The sequence below is a fragment of the Calonectris borealis genome, chromosome 3, assembly GCF_964195595.1.
Source record: "Calonectris borealis chromosome 3, bCalBor7.hap1.2, whole genome shotgun sequence".
In the NCBI taxonomy this organism is placed as follows: Eukaryota; Metazoa; Chordata; class Aves; order Procellariiformes; family Procellariidae; genus Calonectris; species Calonectris borealis.
This window is the reverse complement of record NC_134314.1, coordinates 5,215,710-5,232,050: the sequence shown is the minus strand read 5'-3', so window position 1 is coordinate 5,232,050 and position 16,341 is coordinate 5,215,710. Positions and strand designations below refer to the sequence as shown.

At 40.7% G+C, this 16,341-nt stretch overlaps 1 protein-coding gene across 2 annotated transcripts in view; it reads left to right on the top strand.

Moving 5' to 3' along the window:
- The window catches only part of TFAP2D (transcription factor AP-2 delta), a 52,535-nt gene that overhangs the window by 18,195 nt on the left and 17,999 nt on the right, over nucleotides 1-16,341 (top strand). For both annotated transcript variants that reach the window (XM_075144883.1, XM_075144882.1), the window contains 3 exons: nucleotides 1,552-1,717; nucleotides 4,452-4,570; nucleotides 11,727-11,868. In XM_075144883.1, coding sequence (XP_075000984.1) covers nucleotides 1,552-1,717; nucleotides 4,452-4,570; nucleotides 11,727-11,868 — 427 coding nt within the window. The remainder of the gene's footprint in view (nucleotides 1-1,551; nucleotides 1,718-4,451; nucleotides 4,571-11,726; nucleotides 11,869-16,341) is intronic.

Below are 16,341 nucleotides of genomic sequence, written 5' to 3'. Positions count from 1 at the left end.
ATGAAGTTTCATCCTTCAGTTATATTCCACTGTCTCTGCTAAAACTGGAACATACATAGTCACCTTAATTTTAAGAGGGATCACATGTGGAAGAAGATAAAGTAAAAGTGTTAGGATCTTGTCTAAAGTGAGTTATTCTTTTGGGGTTTTTACTCTATTCTATTCTATTCTTCTATTCTATTCTATTCTATTCTATTCTATTCTATTCTATTCTATTCTATTCTATTCTATTCTATTCTATTCTATTCTATTCTATTCTATTCAGTTCTATTCTGTTCACATTACAGAATTTAGATTACAAACTAAAATTTTTAAGCATAATAAAGTGAGCTCTTGCAGTGCAAAAAGATTAGGGTGTTCACAGGAAAGAAGAAATTAATATGATAGTTTAAAAAATACAATATCTTTCCTTTAAACATGAATGACGAGCACAGATTCATTCTGCCGTAAGAAGGTTTTTATATCATTGTCCTCACAGAAAACACCAGAACTCCTTCTAGTAGTGCATTGAATTATGTTATTTTATATCACTGTCATATGCAGCTCATTCTTTTTTCTCATCTTTCCCCCAGGGAAGAATTGTGCATGCAGTGGTAAGATTTATTTCTTCCACATTATTTTTTATTGTAGTTAGGTTGGAGAAGGCAGGTCAAAGAGAAGTGTTTTGCACTTGGTGGTAAAATATGTGCTAGTCCTTAAGAATTTTTTTTTTTTTCCCTGGGAGTTTGTACTATCCTCTTGCATCAGCTGCAGAGAAAGTTTTCTCTCTTGCTCTCTCATATATTAACTTTAATTTAAAAGCTTGATTTTGCCTGAGGAGTTATTGATCACAGTCTTCATAGAAAGATTTGGTGATCATTCAGCAGTTTTAGACCCAGGCCAAGCAATTGCCACTTTCAAGAAATAAAAAATTCCAGAACTATCCTGAGATAAACTGATGTAGCTCAATAGATTTCAATCATTAACATCAGCTGAGGGTTTGACCTAACTTTAGAAGGAGTATATGAGAGTTCAAAGGCGTGGAAAGCCGTTCTGGCTGCAAATCACTGCAAACCTATAGTGCCGTTGCATCTTTGTTATCCTAAACGCTGCTATGAGAGTTAAAATGAACATTTCTCATTAGAACCAATGTCCTAAATTTTTCACCAACTACGTTTTTTAAAATCCTGAGTGATACCTGAATCTGGTTCTATCTTATGTTGTTAGATATAAGACTCGAAAGACTGACAATATGTAATTTTTACTGAGCATGAAATCAAATGAGGTAGCCATAATTATTTAATTTGACTGTAAAGCTTATAAGATCTAATAGTTCACTTTTCCCAGACTGAAATTTCAACCCATTCATCTTTCTCAAAACAACAATGTGATGCAATATTTAAAAACAAAAACAAAACCACCACCCCCAAAATACTCCAAAAAACTCAAACAAAAACAACAACAACAAAACCAACCACAAGTAAACAACAGAATTCATGTTCTTCATGACTGAATTTGTCAAAACATGGAATATGAGGTTTCCCCCGCTCTAACATTTCTTTTGTTTCATAGGTGGCACCTGCGTTGTTAACCCCACCGACCTGTTCTGCTCTGTTCCTGGTCGCTTATCTCTACTCAGTTCCACTTCGAAGTACAAAGTGACCATTGCAGAGGTGAAGAGGCGCCTTTCACCACCAGAATGCCTCAACGCTTCCCTCTTAGGAGGTATTTTGAGAAGGTAAGTTGAAGGTGAGACTAACAAGTCCTAGACGGTGCTGTAATTTCTGTAATTTTATTTTCCATAAATGGGTTTTGTTCTCTTTCCCCACTTGGATAGGTGGTCACAGTTTGGGAAAACAGAAGGAGATGGATTGGGAGTGAACACTGTTTCTAGGGAAATTTTCAGTAAATGAGAAAAATGAAGATTGTGTTGACATTTTTCACAGAAACTTTACATTTTTCAGTGAACTGATTATTTTTTTACACCCTCAGTTCAGTTACCCATCAGAGATGGATAGCTGTCATTTTGCTTTGTTTTGAATGAAAAAAAAAAAAAGACCCTCAGTATGTGGAATATTTCACTAGAGCTACAAATCTGACTTCTTGTTGAGAAACTATTTCAAAGTAAATTGTTTTACCAAGTGTAGTTACAGCCCTCACTCATCAAAAAACTAAAACAGGGAGGCGTAGGGATGCCTTTTTCTCCCGTTCTCCCTTGCATGCCTTTTGAGTACAGAAAAGATAGACTTAGCAGAATACTCTGGGTTTATTTTTCTCGTGAGATACTGGAGGAGAAGCAAGTAATTAGGTAAGATTTTGCTTCTGACCCTTCACTGACCAGAGTAGACACCGGCAGAGAACAGTAGCAGAGGAAAGTGGCAGACTGTGCCTCATATTACAAGCGGAAAGCAAGGAGGCAACTGTAATTCAGTGGAACATATGTAAGTCGCAATGTCCCTGAGGCGTCAACTTAGATGGCATAGGCTACTTGAATGCCCTTTGATCAAAATTAGCTGGAAAGTCATTGGCTATTTCACTGCTGTTGCTGAAGGCCACGCTGATCCTTATACTGAAAGTCATTTTAACCAATCTGCGATATTCTAAGATATGTAGTAGTCCAAGAGCTGTCTTGAGCCATCTTGCAGAGTAAGGACTATAGATTGTAAAATTGTTTCAGGGGCATAAGCCCCATTTACCTGCCTCTATAGGCGTTGAAATCCAAAATCTACATCCACAAAAGTTTTCGTCTGTTACTGCTTCACCTTGGAGAGGCCTTCAACTAATGGTCACAGAAATATTCACTTTAAATATTCATACCGCAGGCTTCATCAATACCAGTACAAGCTATTAAGAATGCAAGGGCATCAGCCTGAACGTGGGGACTCATTTCTCTCTTCTGTTAACATGCTAGAATGATCCCCATAAGTTTTTGTCCCAGACCAAATATCACTCTTCCAGATCAACCCTGGGCATGGTTCAGGAGTTCGCAAAAGCCAGGGACTAGTCCCAGTCAGCAGTTTGGCTGTGCTAATTCTGTTTTACGAAGCAGAGAGTGTAAATGAATAGATTTGGTCAGGCTCTGCCTGTAGGTGTCACAACTAGAGAACAGAATCAAACACTCTGTAGTTGACCAGCAGAGATGTAGCAAAACCAAATCTCATTCATGGTTTGCCTGAGACCTGGCAGGGTTGGTTTTGCATCCTGCCAGCAGTCACCATCTAGGTATTTCCTCAGCTAGTTTTTCTTCAGAATTAAATGTTCTCAGAAGACATTTCCTGACATACAACATGGTCAAAGTTGTGGTATCTCTTAGTGTGTAAAAATGACCATCCAAATGGTGGTATTCCAAGTTTGGTTCCTTCCTCTGCCTGAAGGAACTTGAACCTGCACCTCAAAACATCTAGTTAGACATGCTTAATACTCAGTGATTGGTGATTCTAAGCTGAGGGCCCCTCAGTCTCATTTGGGGTGTATCAAATATTTATTGGACAAAAGCAAAGGTGTAACTGTAGTGATGACTCTATTATCTAATGATCAGGTCATTCTTTTGGGATGGGAGAGATCTGGGTTCCGGTCACTGCTCTACTCAATGTTTAAGCATTTTAACATTAGTTATTTGCTGCCAGCTGGCTGCTGCATTCGTCTAAATGACACAGGTTAAAATTCCCTCAAGCTGAGCAAGAAATTGAACCTACATCTATTGCATAAGTGGATATGTCTCAAATGCTTCAACTGCCAAGGTACTGCAGAAAAGCAGGTGTGGGATGCACCAGGAACACTTTTGTGAGAACAAAGTGACATAGGCATCTGGGATAGGGACATAGATAACCAATGACGGCTGGGATTTTAGCTTCAGCATTTCCTATTGCCTTATCCTTCTTCCTTGTAAGTATTGGGCTTTGTAGACTACATTTCTAAGTACCCAGGTCTCTACATAAATTACAGAGGGATAGCTGGAGCTGGGTTCCACATAGATGTCTACATTTGAGTAGCCATCTGGCTTTTATAGTGAGGTGAGAGAGATGGGTAAAGTCCCCTCATTCTAGATATCTGTTTGATATCACTCTAGAAGTTCATGTTTCTCTCTTGATTGTCTTGGGAGCCTGGGGTGGCTAAATCAGATATAAGCGACTGCACTGTCAATATTTACATTCAATCATTGCAATCCCAGGCTCTGTGCCCAAATCAGGACCATGGGTTCCACTAGGTGGAAAGCTGTCTGAAGATCTGATGCCCCTGTGACAGGCATTAAAATGCCTAATTTTGTCAAAGGACCAACGTGAAAGACTTGCACTGTGCAAGCAGGACGTTAAGAATACAGCTGTGAAAGATTTTCCATTGATGTCATTAGTGCAGGCATTACCCCACACATTTGTCAATAAGGTGTGTACAATTTCTAGACTTATATTAACATGGGAAAAAAAGTGCAGAATAAAGACAAGTTTCTCTCTCCTATTGTTCTCTTGTGATAGAGCAAAATCCAAGAACGGAGGACGCTGCTTGCGAGAAAAATTAGACAGACTGGGACTGAATTTGCCTGCAGGAAGAAGAAAAGCAGCAAATGTCACACTCTTGACTTCCTTGGTAGAAGGTAGGGTTTATAATATTACAATATAATATAAACATAATTAAAATGTTTCCTTGTATACAACACTTGTCAGCCACAGTGTTAAATATCATAATCTGTATTTTGTACAAAGAGGAAAACTGACTTGCCTAAAGTCACAGACAAAACGAGCAGCAAAATGGAAGTTCACTCCGAGATGTCTTGGCTCCCAGCAAGTGGTTTGGTCCTGCAGCTTCCTCAGCATTGATCTGTGCTTTCTGTGCTGGGATCTGACTTATAAATCGATGATCCAAGTGTTCTTGTGAGAGAGATGAATGTCATATACCAACTCTATAAGTAGGTTTGTTTATCCTCCTTTTTTTTTTAACTTGTGAATTTCCTGGAGCTGATCCAAAAATGTGATTTTTTTTTTTCCCATAAGAAGGCATAATATTTAGACAAGACTTTTCCCCCCCCACATAAATGAATGAAATCTGTTTTCAGATAAACTCTAGACAGGCCCGGGAGATATTTTCTTGGCCTTTATTTGTTGTTTAAATATCATTCACCAAATACTGCCTGGCTCTTCAAACCTTCAGCTGGGAGATGCAGGTTCAAACCCCTCAGGCAAAGGGAAGAAACTCTACCTGAATCTCTTCTATTCTGGATGAATCCACTAAGTACTTGATTTGTTGTCTGGCTGCAAGTAGCAGCTCTGGGAATTTCAGATCCCTCCTCCTTGATGTTGAGAGCACTCAGCTCATCCTAAAGGTCAACACCTTCTAGGATCATAACCTGAAAGGTCCATACAGATCTAGGCAAGTAGGCTGAGGTCTCAACACATATTACCACAGAATTACAGAAAGGTTGAAGCTGGAAGGGACCTCTGGCAATCTTCTAGTCAAATCCTCCTGCTCAAAGCAGGGTCAATTAGAAGAGGTTGCTCAGGACCTTGTCTAGTCAGGTTTTTAATATCCTAAAGGATGGAGAAATAGTGCTGAATCCACAACAATGGATGTTTTTCATCCATCTAAGAGGAGGGACTAAGGTGCTCAAGGGCCACTGAGCACACAGAAGTACAATGGGGCTTCTCTGAAATACAGGTGTGTCCATATCACACCTGCTTGTAATAAAGAGAAAGCCATAGAAAAGGGAGTTTTCTTCCCCCAGTTTAGAGGACTCACAGTCTTTCATGAATCTTGGCTCTTAGCAGAGAAGAATAAACAGAGTTATGTGGCCAGCTACTCATTCATTAGAAGAGATTGAGACTGAGGAAGCCCTCTTTCAACTGCTGGTCTGGGACTGATGGCAAAGTACCTTTACTGTAAGTCACAGTTAGGTTCCTTTTTCCCAGGGATGGAGCTGTGCTTGCCTCCCTGCCCCTCAAAGCCAATAACTAACTTACTATTAAGCTTATGGTATTACTTTTGTGCTTGGACTGCCTTAATGTGAGTCCTAAAGATACATACTGAGGAGATTGATCTCATTTTGACAGAGACCTCTTTGCCTAGACATCCTAATCATGAATTTTGCTACTGGAATTTTTGGGAAAGGCACCACCATGTGCATTAACATTCCAACAGAAAATAAAATGAAGCTCATTTTCTGTTTATGTAACCAATCCTCGGTCAAACTTGGCAGTGCTCATTGAATTTTTTGTGGTATAAGCTGTCCTCCCTTTGTATGTGCAGATATTATTTCCAAGTAGTACTAAATTGTAGCATAGTTCCTGCAAGAAAAACCCATTCCTCAATGGCTCCTGCTGCTGGAGGAGGCAGAAATGGAAAGACACAGGCTTATTCTTATGCCAGATTTTAGAGGAGAAGAAAAAAGTAAGAAAACAGCATTGGCTTTTTCTGTGTGATGTCGATATACTAATTGACATAACGATTTATTAGTCTTATTAAATCCCTAAATATCAAGTGCACTGTGGATTTCTCATAAGGACCCAGGATTGTGTCACTCTTGATTACATTAGATGGTTTTAAGTTTATCATTACTAAAGGTCCTCACAGCCTTCAAAGTATCGAGGCCTTTAATATCTCTGTAAGGTAAGAAGGTGCTCAGCCTCTTAAATATCTGTTTGAGGTAAGAAAAGGCAAAATTAGTTGTATGGTGATTAGATATATTGAGCCATCTTGAAAGTCTCTGGCATGACTAAGTCTTCTCTTCCTTTAAATAGCAGTACTCCCCAAAACTCAATTATTTTAGTCTAAGTTCAACAGAGGAACTGCGTGAATTTCTAGGCTGTTATGGTCATGTGAAGATCCAGACTTTATGAAAATTATTCTATGACCCCTTGTTTTCTGCAAACTTACTTCTTTTGGGGTTCTGCAGGGCTGCTGGGTGTTTACTGTTATTCTTGTTTTGGTCAGGTTGCATCTTTAGTGTCTTTGGTAGGAACTTCCGGGGCCCAGAGTAGGAACTGTTTGACAGATCAGTTCTGTTCTTTATGTTGTCATCCACATAAATCAGCACAATAGGTGGAAAGACAGACTGGGAGAATGAGCTGAGCATTGCAAGACTCTCTACAGCAATATGGGACACAGCTTTGTGCAACCTGTAGGTGAGGGATGCCCTCTAGTGCCTAGATCAGATGAAGGGAAAGGTCATTTTCTTACCAGCTCTAAAAGGAAAATTCCTACATCTTAGCTAATACAATAAAGGCTCCTCCATTAAACATCTAAATAAATAGCATTGCCAAGGCTAAGCCTTACTGATGGCTCAAAGGAGTCAAAAGCCTCCACAGCAGCAGCAAGGAAGGATGTGAGAAGAGGGGAGATGTCCCCATCTGTTTGGACAGGTCACTTATAAGGCAGAGACATAGCATAAATGTTATTGCAGATGTAGGTAAAACCAATGCATGAATGAATTTAAAACCATCAGATTATTTACAAAAATCAGAAAAAGCACTTACAAAAAATCTAGAAATGTTTTCCTGTCAAACCTAATAAGACACTAAATTTACTAGACATAGAATTGACTACATTCATTATTTGAGGACAAAAATTCTTGAGAAAAATAGGTCAGTGGTTACTTTTTTCACCCTGCTATCAACTGTCACACTTCTCCCCCACCAGCCTTTGTTTAAATATCCTTCCACTTGTTCCTCCTCCCTTCTCACCCTACAAATAGAAAAAACTTCCCTTCCACCTCCCGCCTGTCCCTCCTTTCCCTGGGTAGCATTTCTGCTGGGTAGAGCATCCAGAGGAGGCAAAGCCGAGGAGAGAGGAGGAGGTTCACATGCTGAATGTCCCTCTCCTGGGACACAGCTTCTGCCTTCACTCTGCATAGGAGCATCTCTCGTTCTTGCTAGACCCAGGAGACGCCCACGCTGCTCCTTGCGCCTGCCCACAGAAGCCTGTCAAGGTACGCGGGCTGGTCTCTCCACTGAGGCTTTCCAGAGCTGTCTCTGCCAATTCAGCTTCAGCAACTGTCCTTTTCCATCATGCAAAGCTCTCTGGTCAATTGTCAAATTATATAGGAAAGGCAGCGCTGCCTATAGCTGCAAAGCCGTGTGCTGGATTTAAGGAGAAAGAGTCGACAATCCCCAACACCCATTCTTTGTCTTTGCCAGGAGGAAAGAGCTGGGGATATTGCACATAGTGAAATTTGATTTTAGATTGAAACAAGGCAACTGGCTATAAAAGCCAGGGATTTTATGGGTTTCTATCTTTAGTGTGATTCCTCCCTGACACAAATAATAACTAAGCAGAAGGTGGCAAATCTAAGGTGAGAGAAAAGAGGTCAGTTCATCCATATTTCCAACATTTCCACATTTTCCCCTAGAATAAATGTTTGTCCAAATTATGATGTAGAAAAAGAAAGAACATCTTTTATGATATTTTGTACAAACTACTTTCCCCCACCAAGCAGACTTACTTCCTACTGTGCAGTAATACAAGGGACCTCTACTCACTGAGATTCACAAAAAATAATATGTATAGAAGTATAACACAATCCACTTCTAAATACCTCATCATTTGGTCCCAGTTCAAAATGAGATCTTTGCTCAACAATGAGATATGAGAAATCATGTTCTGCAGAGCATTTTCATGTGCGGTTTTCTATTTTTATTTAGAATTTGTTGTTGTCATTTAGAATGCCTATTCCTTACATCATATGGAAGTGCATGAACACATATGCATACTTATAATGTGCATTCCTGATATATATCAGCTTTCCATTTCCAGTAAAAATATATTTTAAAAATACATTTGAAAAATTTGTAGATATATTTTTTCACAGTAGATACATTTGTATATACATTTTTACCTATATATACCCCCAAGAATATAAGTAATTTTGTTTCATTTTGCTTATGATTTTATCTCTTCATATACCATTAGCATTCAATCACAATCCCACCTCCATGTAAAATGGACAAGTTTTATACTTTTGTATAATTTTCTCAGATCATCAAAACAGTTTAGTATAATTTTCTCAGCTCTAGTAAATAATATATACCATCTTTGGAAAGATAAGTTTTAATGATAATTCATATTTTCATTCCCTTTCTTTTTGACATTAAGTAAAAACATAAAAATTTCAGTTTGTTGTTGACCATGTTAAATAAATGCCTACATTTCATCACATAAAGTTTTGTTCTCTTGAAGAAACCAAGACTTTTCCAATGGCTAAATGCTTAAATGCTTTGCTGACTACATTCCTTGCATTGTTACTTGGGTCTGACTGGACCACGATAGAGCTGTCTGGAGAATGGTAATTCTACCTGATGACAGCTTCAATGGGTTTGGCTTTTATCTTCTTTCCACGCTGGCATGAAAACAAACCTATCAAGTGTTTTAACGGAGTTTGGTTGAAAAGCAAAACCTGGTACTGTTCTGCAGTTAACTTACTCTTTAAGTCTTTATTTAAGGAAGAGTAAAAGCGTAGCTGAAATAAAAACTTTGAAACAACTCTACAAAAATTCAGCAGCTATGGTTTAAATTTACACCCTTTCTCATCCATGAAGAAGTCTGGGATAGACATTTTAGATACAAAACTGGCAGCTATATGCCCGTTCATTCTGACTCACTGTTAACGTACCACTAAAATCCATTTTAATTTCACTGAAAGTTATTTTCATTTTCCAGAAGATGTAAACTAAGTGGGAATCATTTCTTCTTTCAACTAAGGGATGGTGGTTGCTTGTTAACTTCTTATTCTTTTTAGGCATACTGGAAATCATGTTTAAAAAATCCAAATAATGCAGATGATTTTGAGTATGGTCTTCAATTTTTGCACGTAAAATTGGTTACAGCTGCAAAGGTTGTTTTTGACTGGTGTCAGCAAACAAATTCCCTGGGATAGTGCATGTATTTTACTAGTACCTGAATCCAATTAGGTCAGATAAAAACACAACAAAGTATTTACTTGTAGAAACGAAAGGTATTTTTCTGGTAAAAACTCCAATGATATAAGGGGAGACAATAAACTCTGAAAAGGTGGAGAATAGAGTCTGGAATAGAGGTCAGTGTGTGTAGTTCCTTAGGCCTCATGCTGCTCCTGGCACAGGACCACTGCTCCCATGGAAGTTTCCATCTTCCTTGGCTTGGCCAGGTCTGTGCAGACCAGACTTGGTCTTTCTGGGGATGGGATTCGTCTCATCATCTCTATTGTAGTTGTATCTGTCCTCTCTGTCTCCTTGTAGTCAATAGGGAGAAATCAGCACTTCTGGGTGATTAGCAATTAAATTAATAATTAAACATTTGATTAGGTTGCTCAGAAAAGCTGTGGAATCTCCAGGGTTGGAAATATTCAAGTCTAGGCTTGAAAAGTCCATGAATAACCTAATCTAAGGCCATGCTTTCAACAGAAGGTGATTTCCTTCAGAGATTTCCCTTCTAACCTGGACTTTTCTGTAATTCCTGTGATCCACTTTTGCCTTCTACTTTAGTATGGGATGATACATGCTTCAAGTGCTAGCTTGTCTCCATTTAACCAGAGGAATTCCACTGCACATGTTCTCAAAGGGAAAGGTTGCAGGTCCTCCACCCCTCCTAACTGTTCACCTGGAGCATCAGCCTGGTCTCCAAAGAGCCACCAAGGCAACCAAATACACAACTCTGAAAAAAAGAAAAATAAAATAAAAAACCCTGCAACGCCCTACTCCAAAACTATTCTGGAGCACATCTCTCAGTTATTCATGCAGATGTGCTTCAGCATACACTTCTGGTAGCTGACCTATTTCTACCTTCTACGATGAGATGAGAGCAAGTGTTATCGGGAAGTGCCTGTTTCTCACCAGGGAAAGACTAACTTAGGCACAGATGTTAACACTCCAGGCAGCTGTGTTTCATCAGATAAATCCCACAGCAAGGTTGTCAGAATCACAGCACACAGGCCAGAGCGTTCAGTAATCCCTAAAATAAATTGCTGAGTTCTCTAAGCTAGTGGAGAGGGACAGGTTCTTCCAGAGGTATTTGGCACCCAGCATGGAGTTGGGTTATGGTGTCCAGTGTCTGTAGTGAGGTAGAGAGGTGCTCAGTGTCCGCCTGTCACAGACTTCTTATAAAGCCTATTCAAGCCATGTACTCCCTTTGCCTTGATTTCCCCACCTATAAAACATCAACTGTGATCGTCATTATCATCCCTTTTTATTTTGTCTGGTCAATTTTGATTGCAATCTTTTTTGGAAACAGGATTGTTTCTTGTGCTTTACTTTGGGGTCTGCTCATCTTTAGTGTGGGGCACTTGTATTGTGCCTGCTGGCTTAACCCCTAAGGAAATACGCTGAAATGTATGTTATCCCCACAGCTCTCTCCTGGAGTAGAAGGCTATTCTTCCTTTAGAGATAGAAAGTGAAACACCAAAGGCTGAATCTCAGCTCTTCAGAGTGATTTATTCCTACCTTCCACTAATTTCCATGCCTTAAATATCAATGATGAACTGGACTTACAGAAGTTGAGCAGCTGCCCAGTACTCATTGGTGGCAGGAGAGGGAGTTAAACCCAAGTGTCTTGACGAGTATTTTCTCATGAGAGGAATAACCTCCCTATCTTCTGGCTGGCACCATCTGATGACTAAGCATGAGCAGGTCAAATGGGCTGAGATCTGTAACTGAGATTGGCAATGAATGTCTACAAAAGTGATTTATTATTGTATTACTATTTTTTTTTAAGAGTGGAAGAAATTCTGTAAGCATAATAATAATAATAATAACCCTAAAAACTAACTGACCCATTTTATTTACCCACAGGGGAAGCATTACATTTGGCCAGAGATTTCGGCTACACCTGTGAAACAGAGTTCCCTGCCAAGGCAGTAGGAGAGCACATTGCCAGACAGCACATGGAACAGAAAGAGCAGACAGCAAGGAAAAAGATGATCCTAGCGACAAAGTAAGAAGGGAGGGGAAACTAAAAAAAAAATCAGTCTGTCACTTCTCCATTTTGGATCTGGGGGTTGGGGGAGGGAGGAGTGGGAGTGCGGAGCTGGGATTGAAGTGAATGCTATTACAACAGTACTCACTGACAGCAAGTAAGAGCAATACTCTTTAGAGATGCTGTAAGAGGAACCTTATTTACTGCAATGAGGTTTTAGTGGTTATGCTCTCATTGCCTGCGGTTAAGGAAGCACATACATCTTCTCAGATGCTTTGGTTTAGATGAGAGGAGGGGACATTATTACATGGTAAAATCTATAGGATGGAGACTGGCTTTGTCTCTTGTTTGTGTGTGAGCAGGACGTTTAAGCTTATACTGAAGTACTAGTTACTGTGGGATAATTATCATTAGTCTGCTGAGGGAGAGCTGGTTTGCAGAGGAACAGATCCTCTCTGGATGGAAATTGCAAGAGTTCCCCTGAAGTCAAAGGCGCTGGAACAATATACACTGGCAGGAGAGCTTTGCTAAAGCCATTAAAGACACACAGAGACACCAGACTTTGCTCTAAACAAGCCACTCACGTCCCTGGAGCAGTAACATCATGTTAGGATAACATTTCATCTAGGTTAATTAGCCTTGATGAGGGAGGAATTAGCCTTCATGAGCCATGGGAAACAGGAATAAATAGTCTGCAGAGAACAACATAGACCTACACTAGGTGTGTGGTATCCCTGCATGGGGTGGCCTTGAATATAATCATACTCTTCCTGCGCTTACTGCCGTGTTACACAGTGAGGTTGCAGAAGAGCTGAGGACAGAAACCAGAGCTCTCAAACCATCATCTGCCTCTTTCTCCCCGTGCTGGAAATGTTTGGGAATCATCCAGGCTGGGATATATCCAACACAGAGGAATTACCTTGCAGTAGGAGAGAAGGCTGACCAGCCACAGGATTGTCCTTTGTATCCCAATATCCTTCTGCTTTGTCTATTTGTGGGGACAGGATTTCTGGCCTTGGTGTCCTTTTTGTATCCAGATCTCTTCGCCCTGAAGGGGACCCAGAGAGGACATGCATTGAAACATCTCAGGCTTGCAAATCCCATGAATATAGCCCGTGATCCTTCCCTGGGGTGATAAGCAGAGCACCATGTGGCTCAGGGGACATTTGCTGGTTGTGAAGGTGATGAGAGACCTCACGCATCGTGCTCCTAAGTCCCTTGTAGATTAAAAGGAATAATATAAGTGGAATACGATCTTATTCTTACCTACATCCACATTTGTTTTAAGGGCCCAAGGGTTTTCAGAGGCATGAGAATGAACCAGCAGGCAAGAAGCAGCCCCTCTCTGCAAGTTGTGTCTCCCCAGGGCCGTATAGCCCATTAACAATCTGCCCCTCTAATTATGTAAGAGCTGGTTGTACTGCCGGGCAGTACAACCTAAGCCAGAGTTAAGATTGTTAGTTGCTCCAGCTGGAGGATTTGCCCCATTTATAAAATGTTACTCGACCATAATGATACAAATCTTCCCCCTTCTTTTCTGGCTGCAAGGAGAAATCACATTGCCATGGGTTGTAACGAGTGGGTAACTGTTATGTCCAAAGGCTGTCCGACTGAGAGACACATAAGAGCCTCACTACTCTTTCTCACCACTTCATATCTACTTTCTCACCCTCCCTTACTACTGAAGTGGAGAGTCGAGGGCATGCATTACTTCTAACCCCCACGAACTTTGGGCTCGTAAGGGGTTATCCTGCGCTTGGAAGGAACCAAATTACTTTTTCCCCCCTTTATCAGTTAAAAGCACCAGCAAATTGATCAGAGAGGTCTGTCGATGATACAAGGATGCAGTCAGAGTGCTTGTAACAGGGACAGATGGGTCAATGTGTGTGCTACTACTGCCCTCTCCTGCCTGGAAGGAGAACAGTGAGTCGCAGACCAGCCCTGTCCAGATACTACAGGAGACACAGGTCCATGACATCGTAATATTAGCATGGTATTTCCCAGCCATGCTTCCATGTATCTGATAGTAGGTACTGTACTTCAGTCATTTGTCAGGAGTTTCAATTATTCGCTAGGCATATATAAGCTCTAGGTTTGTAATTTCAGTAATTTCACAACTGCCCTGCCTCATGTGCTTGTGAGTTATGACACCAGAAAAAGTGGTGGAACGTTATGCTGTCACGAAAAACAACACTGAAATTCCAGGGTGGTGAAATCACTCATTGCAAGCTTTGCCTATGGAAAGAAACGGAATGCCATTGCCTGTTTGTGTTGCCACTGTCCACTCTGGGACAGAGCCAGAAGCCCATAGAAATGTGCCTTTGGCAGAACTGGTGAGATCTTCCACAAGTGGGGTCTTGAGGAAAAATAAGGGGAAAGAACAAAATTATTTCTACAATTCCTAGTGTAAAAATGAAACTCCGTTCTGGATTCAGACATCCAACTTCAGTGGCTTGATATGGTTGCCCAAACATAGGCACCTACTGCCGTTTGAGATGAACTGGGTTATCCAGCTTGGTTACCAGCTGCTGCTCCAGAAGCACACAGGTCTCTGTTACTGTGTTGTATCTGCCAGTTATTATGGATGTCTTGGGTACTACCTATGTGTGGGTAGCTAAATAGAGCCCTTAATGTCTACAGTGCAGAAGTCTTTGGTGTCCAGTAGAAGCTCCCAGTGTTATCAAGAGCATCTATATCTTGTAATCAAGCAATCCACCCACCCTGAATGGAAGCAGTTCAGCTGCCATGCACAGAACAGTGGCCCACGGGCTAGTGAAGACTAAAGACTGCTACTTTAGATGCCGATAGCCCTCTTTAACACATGGAGGTCACTAAGCTTGAGGTAACGCTCTCTTCACTGCCCTGCTCAGCCCCACCTGGTCTGACGTTATGTTGATAGTAATACAGTGAATGAAATCAGGACCATTTTCTATCATGGAACAAACCATATTCATTGTGTTAAACTACCTGATCTTCCAGAGCTACCTCTTGGAAAAGGTCTCTCACATTTGCTAACTTAGGACATGCCTAGGACAGTACTAGTTGATGCAACAAGTTGGTCCCATGGCCTGTTCTAACAATTTGGTGGTCTAGACAACGAAGAATCCGAGCCTTACCTGACAATTACTATGGGAAGAAGAGATGGACACAATGTCACTGAACACAAGTGACAGCAAGGGCAGGACGGGAGTGAAGCAAGCTTTAGTTAAGAGCTGAAAGGATAAAAAAAGGGTAAACAATGGGAGAAGCCAGTCTCCTATGATTCTCTTTCTCTCCACTCACCTCCTGTGACTGAGTAGATGATTGCCTGGGCACTCCAGAGTAAGATGCTGCAAAAAAAAGACTGAATTGTCATAGTTCTGGCCAAAGGGTGCTGATATTGGCCTATTAACTCTGGACTCTTTAGAAAGGCTTCAGGACATGTCTATGCAATCCACACAGAAATGAAAAAAAAAAAAAAGAAAAAGCTGGTTTTAGAGGGTTTTTAACATGGGTTAGTTCACCTTGCAGAGGTGTGGGAGACCCTGAATGGCTTTACAACAGGGAACAGAACCTGATCAGGTTGCAGCTAGGGTAGATGCAGAACTGCTGAAGGCCACATCAATAATTCCACTTGATGGAGAGGTACACTGTCCTACGGGAAACATCACAGAATATCGCAGCACAAGGCCTTCCACATGAGACGGAGGGACAGATACACACATTTACACAGACCAAAACAGAATAGTGTGAATAACAATTTTATTGTGGGGTTGCTTACAGCCAGTACAGAATAATCAATATCTGGCTCATGACACTATGTGCTCAATTTGCTAGTTTTCTGAAAAGAAGCTCTGAGACTGGACACACAGGACTTGCTGAACATCTCTCTGATACGTGATCTTTGGATGCCTGGCAACTCTTCCACACTTGGAATATATCAGACTCATGGGCACACATTTGCCCCAGTCTTGTACTCTTCACAAAGCATTTGCTTTGGCCACTGCTAGCAATAAGATCATGGACTAGATGTGCTCCTGTTCTGATCCAGTACAGAATTTTTTATCTTTTCCTGATCATATACTGGAACATCTAACCATCTATCATAAATCATTAGGTGCCTCCCTTGCAGGAGTGCCCAGGACTCTTTTTTTTTTAATTAATCTGTGGCCCCTAAAACAGCATAACCACCTTTCTTTGCTTTTTCAAAGTCACAGTCCAACTCAGCAAATAACTGTCAGCCCCCTCCCTGCCATTACCCCAGGTGATGTTTTATTGGTAGGGGAGGCTCTGAGACATCACTTTGCTGAGAAATCCCCTTGAAAAAAGTAGGTTACTGCTTTTTACAGGTTTTCATGTATAATAAAAAAGTTTTTTTCTTTTCTTTCAATCTGCCAACACTCAGTAAAGACTTTTGACATACGAAGATAGAAGGGAACTTAATTGCACACTTGGTTCTGACATTTTCCTTTGTCAAAATACAAGAACTTTTAAGATGAACTTTTTCAACAG